General features: G+C 42.8%; 1 protein-coding gene and 1 long non-coding RNA gene across 2 annotated transcripts; one reads left to right on the forward strand and one right to left on the reverse strand.

Moving 5' to 3' along the window:
- Positions 1-1234: 1234 nt before the first annotated feature.
- Positions 1235-3720, reverse strand: TAS2R40 (taste 2 receptor member 40). The gene is given in 3 exon segments (XM_086398329.1): positions 1235-1402; positions 1404-2025; positions 2027-3720. Coding segments are annotated over 3 exon segments (954 nt in total). The 5' UTR covers positions 2191-3720.
- Positions 3721-7807: 4087 nt separating this feature from the next.
- LOC147373593 (uncharacterized) lies at positions 7808-9484 on the forward strand. The gene is made up of 2 exons (XR_015163120.1): positions 7808-7929; positions 8402-9484. It is a non-coding gene; the product is annotated as an uncharacterized LOC147373593 (long non-coding RNA).
- The last annotated feature ends 3954 nt before the right edge of the window (positions 9485-13438 follow it).

Consider the following 13438-nt stretch of genomic DNA (forward strand, 5'->3'; position numbering starts at 1 on the left):
GTTTGCTTGTCCAGCAGCCCCTCCTAGATACCCTGCCCCACCCTGCTAGTTCCGCCAGCTGACCCAGAACTGGTAAAGCCCGAGGCACCGGTGCGCATATATTGTCACAGACCCAGGAGGGGAGCAAAAGAGATGATCCTCCAGTCTGGCCTCTTTCTATTTTCTACTTCCTGCTCACATCACTCTTTACACTGTCCTTCCTTTCCTTTCTTCTCGAGTTGTCCCTTATCATTTGGAAACATATGATCCAAGCATCCAGTTGACCAGCCACCACCACCCACCTGCCACCCTCTGCTTCATCTTTACCTCCAACCAGACTCCTGAAAAGACTGGGCTTTACAAAACGCCTCACTGTTTTCATCTTTGCGTGATTTCTGGAAACTCCTGTGATCTGAGTGCCACCAGATCCTTAGCCTTTTGTTATTGTTGTTTAGTCGCTCAGTTGTGTCTGACTCTCCTGTCACCCCAGGGACTATAGCCTGCCAGACTCCTCTGTCCTTGGGATTTTCCATGCAAGAATACTGGAGTGGGTTGCCTGCTATTTGAGTGGGTTTCCTTCTCCAGAGGGGTCTTCCTGACCTGCATCAGCAGGAGGATTCTTTACCACTGAGCCACCAGGGAAGCCCAACCTTCTTTTAGCCAAGTCCAAAGGCTTTTTCTTCACTCTTAATTTTCCTTGAAACTTCTACACCACTTGAAAATTTGGGCCAGATTTTCTCTCCTGGATCCTCTTTATCTATAGGCATTCAGATGTCCCTTCTACCCCTTGAGATGCACACCATGCTTTTCACTAGCCCTCCTTTTTCTTGACTCTGGGTTAGTAGGGTTCCTTAAGTAGGGTGACCATATAATTTTTCATCCAGACCAAGCTATCCTTGGAAATGAAAGGATGAAAACTGCCAACAGGCGCAAACAGAGCTCATCCCAGGCAAACAGAAATATCTGGTCACCCTCTCCTTAAGGCTCAGTGGGGGAGGAAGCAGAGAAGATCTAAGGACAGCATGCAAATGACCATAGATTAAGGAGCTTTCATAAATCCATCTTAGAGTGGTTTAGCTACTTCTACTTAGAATCTCAAGTGAAAAAATTCAGCTTCACATTCATGAATGAATCCAGTTACCTGAGAAGTGTCAGAGCAGATTAGGGAAGAAAAGATGGGTGGGGAGAGAGGTCAAGGAGAGGAGAAGTCAGAGCTTGATTGGAGCAGATCCTGTGGTCCCCTGTGGGTTTGCCCTTACAGGTAGAGATGAACTTGGTGCTGAAACTGCTTCCATGCCCTTTTCAGCCCAGGGTTGCCCAAGATCAGTAGCACTGAGTGGCCAGCAGGGTAGGCAGCCATGATGATTTTTCATAAAATATTCCAGGAGCTGTTGGCGGCAAAGATGTTGGATATGGAAAAAAAACAGAGCAACTGCATTGAGAATGTAGAAAATGAGAAAATAGCTGATGGCTCTGATGGCCCCCAGGTGAGCCTCCATGCTGGGGTCCCTGGAGCCAGTGGCATTGCTTTTCATGTGGAAGGTGTGTCTTTTGAGAGAGATGATCAGCAGGGTGGCCACCAGCATAGACATGATCAGAGGGATGAAGATCCCCAGGTAAAGGGTGGTAACCAAGTTGCCCATGTTGGTCTCGGAGAAGTACACCTTCTCAGTGGAGTTGGAGGAGGGGATGGGGACGGAATTGTTCACATACACGTTGAATATACCTTTAGAGAAGGGAAAGCTGGAGCAAAAGGAGAAGAACAAGGACAGCCTCACAAGCCCAGGCATCAGCCACATGACCTTCCTTTTCATCACGGAGAACCACGGGTGAGTAAAGCTTGCGATTCTAAGACAATAGAAGATATTGAGCCAGGCAGCAAGCCAGAGGTTGGAGTAGTTCAGAAACATGATGATGGTTTTGAAAAGTATGTATACTCTTTTTTCATTGTAGATGACCCAGAACAGCAGACTGTACGTGTTTTCCAGCATCATCCAAATCTGTAGCAAGAGCCTGGAAAAGCTCAGCATGAGCAGAATGCAGTCCAATGGGGAGTCTTTTGCCTCTGACCCACTCGGCTCCATGGATGACGGTGATGAGGCCATTCCCAGCAATGCCAATGAGGCACTCTATTGCAGAGACCACCAAGGTGAAGACGATCTTAAACCTGGTCGTGTTTTTATCCATCGCATCTGTGTTCACCGTCACCATTCTCTTTGGCTCTGATGTTCAGATTTCTGCCTGAAGAACTGGTACCTTCTCTGCAACTGTCTGATCCTGACTCAGTGTAATTATGTTTTTTCTTTCCAGTTAATGGTTATTGCCAATTTTTCTTCATTTGCTTGTCACGTGACCACAAGTTAGAGGCTTGAGATGCAAATGATGAGAGGATCTGGTTGCCGACTGTCTCCATTTTTCATCAAGACCCATTTGTCTTGGGCTTTCAGGAGCTCACTGGGAAAAAAAAAAATTTAGACAGGCTCCTATCCCAGCACCCTCCTACCTTACTACCTTTGTTGTTTCTTAGTCAATCAGTTGTGTCCGACTCTTTGTGACCTCATGGCCTGTCGCCTGCCAAGCTCCTCTGTACGTGAGATTTCCCAGGCAAGAATACTGGAGTGGGTTGCCATTTTCATCTCCAACCTACCTATCTCATTTAAGTCCATATTTTACTGACTTCACAGGGCAGGAGTCCCAGTTTAGGAATCACAGTCTCTTTTCCTTATCTCACAAGACTTGTTACCTGCTGAATTATCCATGAAAATGCGAACAGATTCTTTTGATCTGCCTTCTCCTGCTTCCTTTGTTAACTCCTTTATTTGGGGAGAGACTTTTTTCCTGTGGTTAGGTTATGAGTCAGAATTTCCCATCGGCTCATATCTGATAATTTTTACTTACAATCAAGTTTCTTTCAGAAAAGCTAGCTATTATAGTGTCCTCAAACAGTACTCAGAAAAGCCAAAATTGGATGTCATTTGGGTTAGAGACAAAAACTCCTATGTGACAGTTTTCATTGTTTGTGTGTTTATCACCAGTTCTAATTTACCAAGATCCATGTCACTATTTGTGTCTAGAATCAGGTAGAGTTAGCCCAGGAAGCCTTCAGAGTGTTGTGAAAATAGTGTTGAAGTTGGAAAATGTGACAAAACATTATTACTTGAAATTTAATTCCCTTGAAATTTAATTTGTTGTCCTGGCTGTGTAACAGAATGAACTCTGGAACATATGTATGTGTATAAAATATGAAATATTTATAAATATATATGGGCTTCCCTGGGGACTCAGACAGTAAGGAATCTGCCTGCAATGTGGGAGACCCAGGTTTGATCCTGGGTTGGGAAGATCCCCTGGAGAAGACAGTGTCTACCCACCCCAGTATTCTTGCCTGAAGAATCCCATGGACAGAGGGGCCTGGTGGGCTATAGTCCATGGGATTTCAAAGAGTCGGATGTGACTCAGCAACTAATACCTTGACTTTCATAAATACATAAATCAATAAAATATACTATAAAGTATAATATAATAAAAGAAATAGAGGAAAACAACAGAATGGGAAAGACTAGGGATCTCTTCAAGAAAATCAGAGATACCAAAGGAACATTTCATGCAAAGATGAGCTCAATAAAGGACAGAAATGGTATGGACCTAACAGAAGCAGAAGATATTAAGAAGAGATGGCAAGAATACACAGAAGAACTGTACAAAAAAGATCTTCATGACCCAGATAATCACGATGGTCTGATCACTGACCTAGAGCCAGACATCCTGGAATGTGAAGTCAAGTGGGCCTTAGAAAGCATCACTACGAACAAAGCTAGTGGAGGTGATGGAATTCCAGTTGAGCTATTTCAAATCCTGAAAGATGATGCTGTGAAAGTGCTGCACTCAATATGCCAGCAAATTTGGAAAACTCAGCAGTGGCCACAGGACTGGAAAAGTCAGTTTTCATTCCAATCCCAAAAAAAGGCAATGCCAAAGAATACTCAAACTACTGCACAATTGCACTCATCTCACACGCTAGTAAAGTAATGCTCAAAATTCTCCAAGCCAGGCTTCAGCAATATGTGAACCGTGAACTTCCTGATGTTCAAGCTGGTTTTAGAAAAGGCAGAGTAACCAGAGGTCAAATTGCCAACATCCGCTGGATCACAGAAAAAGCAAGAGAGTTTCAGAAAAAATCTATTTCTGCTTTATTGACTATGCCAAAGCCTTTGACTGTGTGGATCACAATCAACTGTGGAAAATTCTGAAAGAGATGGGAATACCAGACCACCTGATCTGCCTCTTGAGAAATTTGTATGCAGGTCAGGAAGCAACAGTTAGAACTGGACAGGGAACAACGGACTGGTTCCAAATAGGAAAAGGAGTACGTCAAGGCTGTATATTGTCACCCTGTTTATTTAACTTATATGCAGAGTACATCATGAGAAATGCTGGACTGGAAGAAACACAAGCTGGAATCAAGATTGCTGGGAGAAATATCAATAACCTCAGATATGCAGATGACACCACCCTTATGGCAGAAAGTGAAGAGGAACTCAAAAGCCTCTTGATGAAAGTGAAAGTGGAGAGTGAAAAAGTTGGCTTAAAGCTCAACATTCAGAAAACGAAGATCACGGCATCCGGTCCTACCACTTCATGGGAAATAGATGGGGAAACAGTGGAAACAGTGTCAGACTTTATTTTTTGGGGCTCCAAAATCACTGCAGATGGTGATTGTAGCCATGAAATTAAAAGATGCTTACTCCTTGGAAGGAAAGTTATGACCAACCTAGGGAGCATATTAAAAAGCAGAGACATTTCTTTGCTAACAAAGGTCCGTCTAATCAAGGCTAAGGTTTTTCCAGTGGTCATGTATGGATGTGAGAGTTGGACTGTGAAGAAAGCTGAGAGCTGAAGAATTGATGCTTTTGAACTGTGGTGTTGGAGAAGACTCTTGAGAGTCCCTTGGACTGCAAGGAGATCCAACCAGTCCATTCATCAGTCCTGGGTGTTCTTTGGAAGGAATGATGCTAAAGCTGAAACTCCAGTACTTTGGCCACCTCATGCGAAGAGCTGACTCATTGGAAAAAACTCTGATGCTGGGAGTGATTGGGGGCAGCAGGAGAAGGGGACGACAGAGGATGAGATGGTTGGATGGTATCACTGACTCAATGGACGTGAGTTTGAGTGAACTCCGGGAGTTGGACAGGGAGGCCTGGCGTGCTGCAATTCATGGGTTCAAAAAGAGTCGGACAAGACTGAGTGACTGAACTGAACTGAACTGAGATGAATGCAATTGTGCAGTAGTTTGAGCATTCTTTGGCATTGCCTTTCTTTGTAATTGGAATGAAAACTGACCTTTTCCAGTCCTGTGGCCACTGCTGAGTTTTCCAAATTTGCTGGCATATTGAGTTCATCACTTTCACAGCATCATCTTTTAGGATTTGAAATAGCTCAACTGGGGTTCCATCACCTCCACTAGCTTTGTTCATAGTGATGCTTCCTAAGGCCCATTATGAAGCAACAAATTCATTTTTTGTTTTTTTTTTGTCCCAACTTATACAAATTTATAATAAATAAGATCTCCCAAAATTTCTTGCACAATATCCTTGATTTCTTTTCATCTGGTACCGTCTTCTATTGGTGTTCATTCGTTTTTCTTTGATTTTAAGAGGTGAGAGCAATGGTGGGCAGGCACTGTATTTATAGGGATGTGGGGTCAACTTATTATTTGTTTTTTGATTCTCATTTGGGGAGTTAGAATGGAGGCACCTTTATTTTGGGGAAACTCTCATGGTGGAACCAAATACCAAAGTTTTCAAATTATCAGCTATTAAGTTCAAAAACTGGTCCAAGTGTAGGACAGAACAACTTTGGAAGAACATATGTTTAGGGAGCCATTTTCCTTTCACTTCTCTGTCAGGCCCCACCATAGAGACTAGTAAATGCTTTTCCAAGAAAGAGGAATGAGAGAGGGGGAGGGAAGAGTTATTGAGAGTAAGCATCCCTCTGAAAGGGGCCCTACTTCGTGACGCATCCCTCATGGCTGTGTGTGGGTGTCAGTGGCAGAGGGGGCTTTACAGGCATACTCCAGCTGTCCCACCATCCATCCACCCTTGGTAGAATTGCTGTTTCTGCCTTGTGTTCAGAAAAAGAGTTTGAAAATTTGCTGAGGGAGTTAGATTCCAAGGGAGTCTGGAGTCTTGGAGTCTCCTACCAAGGAAGTCTTGCAAGCTTGGGTCCAGATGAAGCCAATGCAAGGACAGAGGAACATCCATGGAGGAGACTCCCTACCTCCTTTTCCCCTCCTGTCCCCCTTTAAGTCTCTGTTTGATCTCCAAGCAACATATATGTCACCTCAGGGAGTATAGAAATCCTAAGGAAATCTTAGAGTCATACTATTTAAGCCTAGTATGACTGAGAAAACACTAAAGTATCATTGGTTTAGGGAGCAGCAACAACACTGTGAGAGGGATAAACATGAACAAGATTTTCCCTTCAGTCAGGGTGTTCAACCCTCTGCTTTTGAATCTTCTCTCATCCTATTGTTGAACCCAAGTTCATGTGTCCAAGGCACCATAAGAAATAGAGTTTGGAGCAGAGAAAAATATATCAGTAGTATCCCTTGCTGCTGCTACTGTTGATAGGTCGCTTCAGACTTGTCTGATTCTGTGCGGCCCCATAGATGGCCTCCTACCAGGCTCCTCTGTTCCTGGGATTCTCCAGGCAAGAACACTGGAGTGGGTTGCCATTTCCATCTCCAATGCATGAAAGTGAAAAGTGAAAGTGAAGCTGCTCAGTCGTGTCTGACTCTTAGCGACCTTATGGACTGCAGCCTACTAGGCTCCTCCATCCATGGGATATTCCAGGCAAGAGTACTGGAGTGGGGTGCCATTGCCCTCTCTGTAGTCGTGTTCAATTCTTTTGCAACCCTATGACTGTAGCCTGCCAGGGTCCCCTGTCCATTGGATTCTCTAGGCAAGAATAGTTGCCAAGCCCTCCTCCAGGGAATCTTCCTGACCCAGGGATGGAACATGGGTCTCCTGCATTGCAGGCAGATTCATTATCATCTGATCTACCAGGGAAGACCTCCACTACTTTTGTTAGTAGAGGAGGTGCAACTCAGAAGGTGGAAACCTAGACTCAAATCCATCTGGTTGGCTGGGATGCAAGGCTTTTAAAGGCAAAAAGGTAAAGAAGAAGACGTCTCTGTGATTTCACCTTCCTGATAAGGCCTCAGCTGCAGACTTCCCGGCGCCGTCTTGTGATCTGAGGTGTCTTTGGTGATTGCAACTGATCTATGCATGCCTGCAAAGCCGATTAGTAAATCATGGTCTTGTGATGTAGCAACTTCTTTCCAGGAGAGAGCAGAAGCCATGGCTGAGGCATTTTATTATTTACTTAGAGCTTCTGTGATGATTCAGAAGCTTCAGTTCTTAATTGATCCTCCTGGTGCCATCAATTTCAAGTCCGCTTGGGGCAGCCGGTTAAAGCCACAGGATGCAGTCTCTGCAGTGTAGGGTCATAAATCAAGACATTAGTTTGTTGGGCTTGTTTTCCTTTGTTTCTGCTTTCCCTCACTTCCCTAGCTGGAACTGCTTATATCTGCTCTTTGGAACTCAGAGAAAGGTCTAGGAGTCTAAAACCATTGCCTACAAACAAGAAACAGGGGACATGGAGAGGTTTTCTTACCCAGGAGGACCCCACAGGGTCCTGCTCGGTTTCAATCCCACAGTGATATCTTAGGCAGGCTGGATCTTTTCTAGTCTTCTTTGACTCAATCCAATTTTGTTTCATACTGGTTTGAATCTTATCTTCTCTGTTTTTCCCCAAGCACAGCTTGAGCTGAGACCCCATCTGCTTGGGTTGAGTGGGAATGGGAACACCCATTTCTCTTTCCTCTTCCTGCAGGGTCCTCACATGGGAGAGAAGGGACTGGGGATGTCTCACTATTCTCCTGGTGGCGTGGTAAGTGTGCTCCCTGAGGATGCTGCTGCTCCTCCGACACCATCTGGCCATGATGCCTCTGGGAGCAGGCATCATCCCCATACCGGCTGTCTCCTGAGGACCCTGAATGAGTGCCTCAGAGGGCTCTGCGGCAACTCCCCACTGTGCTGCCTGTGACTCACGTCACCTACCTCTCCCTCCCTCCCCTCCGCTTTTTTTTTTTATTAACTTTATTTATTTAACTGGAGGATAATTGCTTTACAATATTGTGATGGTTTTGGCCATACATCAACATGAATTTGTCATGTGTATGCCACGTGTCCCCTCCTCTTTAATCCCGCCTTCCACCTCCCTTCCCACCCCATCCCTCTAGGTTGTCTCAGGGCACCGGCTTTGGCATGGAAGCATATACATTACCACATGTAAAATAGATAGCCAGTGGGAAGCTGATGTATGATCCCGGGAACCTCCTTTTTTTTTTTTTTTTTTAAAGCCTAGACCTAGGTGGAGGGTTGCTGTTGTGATCGTGGCTGGTTACAGTAGGGCTGGTGTTTCCACCTTTTGGTCAACTTTTCAGGTAAGCATGTAATCTTAGTTCTTGGCACTTCTTTCATTGGTTCTTCTCAATCCTGCCTGCATAGCAGAATTGCCTGAGTTACCTGAAGGGCTTATAAAAAAATCCATAGCCAGGTTGTATCCTCAGAAATTCTGAGCAATTGCTGTGGGGAAGACCTGAGCATTGGCATCTCAAAAGCTCCCCATGGCAAGTCTAACACGGAGCAGGGGAAGATTGAGAACCACTGCAGCTAAGGGGGGTGCTTCTCAGGTGGCTCAGCTGTAGAAAGTCCTCCTGCCAATGCAGGAGATGCAGGTTCAATTGCTGGGATGGAAAAATCCCCTGGAGAAGAAAATGGCCACCCACTGCAGGATTCTTGCCAGGTAAATCCCATGGACAGAGGAGCCCGGTGGGCTACAGTCTATGGAATCACAAAGAGTCAAACATGACTTAGTTACTCAACAACAATAACCACCACAACAGGTAAGGGGTACTTTCCTGTGTGGTTTATAGTATGGGCTCTAGGGTCAATTCTAGGTCGATTCTAGGTCAGAGAAGGCAATGGCACCCCACTCCAGTACTCCTGCTTGGAGAATCCCATGGATGGAGAAGCCTTGTAGGCTGCAGTCCATGGGGTCACTGAGGGCTGGACACAACTGAGCAACTTCACTTTCACGCATTGGAGAAGGAAATGGCAACCCACTCCAGTGTTCTTGCCTGGAGAATCCCAGGGATGGGGGAGCCTGGTGGGCTGCTGTCTATGGGGTTGCACAGAGTCTGACACGACTGAAGTGACTTAGCAGCAGCAGGGTTGATTCTGGAGCAATAGGAACTTGACCTCTCAACATCTTTGTGGAATTGACCAAATGACTTCCTGGGGGAGAATAAGAGGGCCAATTCTTCATCAGATAGAGGGACACCAGATGTAGAGGATGAATTATAAATATTACAGTATTTTTAAAAACTGAGTTTTGCTCTTGTGAAAATCACTTCTACTGTATAATGTTAGAAAAGCAAAAATATTTCTCATGTCTATGAAAAGGAAGAAAAAGAAGATAAACCTAGAGGGTCAAATGTTCTTCATAAACTTAAAAGCATTCCTATATGCTTATTTGGCAAAGGATATGTGGACCAAAAAAAAAAAATGTTGCCTGCCATTTCAGCAAACAATGAATTATGCCCACCATTAAGCCATCAGCCATGGTAGCCACCCCTGAAGGTGTGCCCTGAGGGGAAATTCCAGATGGAGAAAAAAAAGATACGCCCTAGATAGTTAAGTGAAGGTCACTCAGTCATGTCTGACTCTTTGTGACCCCATGGACTATACAGTCCATGGAATTCTCCAAGCCAGAAAACTGGAGTGGGTAGCCTTTCCCTTCTCCAGGGGATCTTCTGAACTCAGGGATCGTACCCAGGTCTCCCGCATTGCAGGCAGATTCTTTACCACCTAAGCCACAAGGGAAGCCCAAGAATAATAGAGTGGGTAGCCTATCCTTTCTCCAGGAGATCTTCCTCGACCCAGGAATTGAACCGGGATCTCCTGCATTGCAGGCGGATTCTTTACCAACTGAGCTATGAGGGGAAGCCTCATAACTAGATAGTTAAGATGCATATCAAAGGAATAATTTCAATGAGCCCAGACTTGAAAAGCATCTTCCCATATATAGAAAAGCACTAAACTCATTAACTTGTGATGTCAATTTTGTATGTGTGTGTGATTAGCGATAATCTTTTGATGTTCAGCTACATATTTTTTCCCCCCTGCAAAAACTCCTATATATCCTGGCTCTTCCCTTACCTCTTTGGAACAGTTCCTTAGAGCTATTTGAGAGGCTGCCTCCCAGGCTATAGTCAGTCTTTCATTAATGTCCCTGAATAAAATATAACCTGTAAATTTTAGGTTGTGCGTCCTTTTTTTTTTTTTTCTTTCACTGACAGCTGTAATGAAAAGAAAACCAGCCTAGATGTCCCATGAAATGAACCACTGTAAGAACAAAGACCAGGGATGTGGAAGAGATGTGATCAAACCTAATGGGCTTCTGAGAGAACTGAAATGTCAACAAGGCTTGTTCTGGTTGTTCATAAAATAAGCAGTTATGTATTTAAGTGAAAAATCTGCTTGGGACATCACATTCAGCAAGTTGTAAAAGAGTGTCTTTTGAATATAGCGGAAATTGAGTCCTGAAAAGATAGAAGCACGTGCAAATGTGACTGGAAATACTATTGCTCAAGGTCCTGAAAATATGGCTAGGAGATGAAAAGATAAATTGTGTGAAAAGTTAGTAAATGTTGTGACATTTGCTATTGCAGCTAAGAGTAGATATTTAGTAGTACTAAGATGTAATAATTAGTTTTGTTTATTCACTGTGGGTTTGAGAATTTTTATGATTGAAAATATTTTGGACAGTGTGCCCACGACAGGCACAATACGGGGAAGCAATTAAGAATTCATTTTTGTAATAGATGGAACTTTCAAACAATTTAATGTTGATGATGTTTCTGGGATAGAAGATGATGCTAATGTTGGACTTGCCCTTAAAGGTAAGTTTCATGCTGCAAGTTATCTAAGGACACAGTCATTACACCTACTCATTTGCCTTATTCAGCAGGAATTGCTCTCTGCTAGAAGTTAAAAATGGAACACATCACAGACACAGAGCTCAGCACCTGTAAGCTGGATAACCTCCTAGACTTTGGACCATCAAGCTCTGTTTGATGAGTTGGACACAGCATGGCAGTCTGCTCCCTGCAGGTAGATGGAGAGGCTAAGTCATAGCTGAAGCTAAGGAGAAATGGTGAACTGTTGAAACGAACTCACATCATCTGAGGGAAAAAATATCTTTGCTTATGTTAAGCAGCAAAGATTGTTACCACATAACTGGCCTTTTGGGTTAACAAATGCTTTGAATATTTCCCTGCAAAACCATCCACAGTAGTTATAAAACATGGAGACAATTATCTGGCATAGTGTTATCTGGTCCTCTTTTCTGTGCTAGAGTTAGTTGGTGGAACTATAATTGATGGCCTGAATTCCGTGATGGATACACTGACCACTGGTGTGGCTTATTGATCTCAATTCTGAAGACAGTCTCCCACCGTTCTGTGCCTTTTTGTCAGTCCCTGCCTGTAACGTGGAAGGTGACCCGTGGTGCACACAGGATGGGAAATGTAATACAGTGACACCGGAAAGTCAGATTCTCGCAAACATCCTAGCAATTGTGCAAAGGTTTTTTTTTAAAACTCTTTGAAAATGCCTATGGTTTTCAATAGCTCCTTTCCAATATTAAATATCCCTTCTTATCTAGACTATCTGTCAAGGTTGAATTCTGTGTTCATATCAGACTTGAAACAAGATTTACAGTGACATATTGGTGCCAAAGAAAAAGTTGCAGATTTCTGGTTCCAAAATAAAAGTCAATGAATTGTGAAATAAAATATTAGAAGTAGAATATTCCTATTTTTATCTTAACTTTTTTTTTTTTCCAATTTTGAATTTGAGATACAGATGTTAATATCATACACACATGTATTATGTGGCTTGGTTGCAATCATAGTTCAGAAAAATAGTTTGATCATTTCCTGGCAGTTGGCTTATTTTACTTACCAGCGACATAGACCTTTATGTTCTTGGCTTTTGTAGACTGCAGTTTTCAATGATTTTTTTCAACTTATGTCCTTGTGCGGGCAATGAATTTTTTAGTGGCTCTAAAGCTTAGCTAACATTTTTCACCATAAGATGGAGCCTATGAATCCTTCTTGGAAAACCAAGCAATTACTTAATTCTTCCACTAGTGGGAGGGCGTGCTCTTTCTAAGTAGGAGCCTCAGGAAGGTATTAAAAACCTTTTCTATATATGTTAGGTGGTTGACTAAGAGTTTTACCTACTCACGTTTAGGGAAAGTTTCTGAACCTTTTTATTCATGGTCAGAAGTAAAGCTTTTTTGAGAAAATTCATATCCGTCTCTTAAAAATGTATCTTTTAATTAGCATGTTGGTTAATATTTATTTTTGAAAGACATATTGCAAATAAAAACTACATTCCTTAAATAGACTAACTTTCGATGATGACAGAGTCTGTTTCTAAAGAACCCCAAACATCAGAATACTGGAAAAGCAGTACACACTGAGCTTGGCTGGACAGCTGGAATAGCACATTGAGCTCTCCATGCCGAGATGAGTGGACGTCCTTAGGGCAGGAGGACATTGCTGAGTATCAGGTGATGCATCTTGGGTAGTCCCTTTTCACCTGCCTTTGGATTTCTACTCAAGTTCTCTGCAGGCTCTCTCTGTACCAATGGGTAGTTACTTGTCTAGTTATGTTCTTCTCATCCAATCCAGGAAGTGGTAATGCAATCTCATTTAGACCCGTTACTCAAATCTTTTTTGCCTTAAATTAAATGACTCCTTGCACTTAAGAAGTGTAGTGGCCATTATTTTTCTTAAAAAAAAAAAAATGGAGTCTCATTTATTTATTCATTCAACAGATGTTGATTAATTGCAGACTATATCACAAGCATTGGATATAAACAGTAAGTGAGACAAATTTGTGAAACTTAGTTTAGTTTACATGTGTGTGTGTGTATGTGTAGGAAATATGGGGGGAGAGGCGTGAGGGTATTTGAGCAGGGCAGATTATATAATTTCAGGTGGTGATAAGTGCCATAAAGAAAATAAAGCATTGATTTTCAACAAAGGTTCCAAAACTATATAAAGGTCGGGAGAATAGTCCTAAAAAATGATGGAGCAAATGAATATCCTTGTGCAAAAGAATGAAGTTAGACTTCTGTCTCATACCATGCACAAAAAGTAACTCAAAATGTATCAAAGACTTAAATGTAAGAGCTAAAATGATTGAACTCTTAGAGGAAATATGTAAGTGTAAATTTCTTTCATATGTAAGTGTGACTTGGATTACATGAAGTTTTTCTAGATATAACATGTAAAGTACAAGAAATGAAAGAAGAATTTCAAATA

Source organism: Bos grunniens, chromosome 4 (assembly GCF_055505025.1).
Source record: "Bos grunniens cultivar Pamir isolate PY7600 chromosome 4, Bosgru_T2T1.0, whole genome shotgun sequence".
Classification (NCBI taxonomy): Eukaryota; Metazoa; Chordata; class Mammalia; order Artiodactyla; family Bovidae; genus Bos; species Bos grunniens.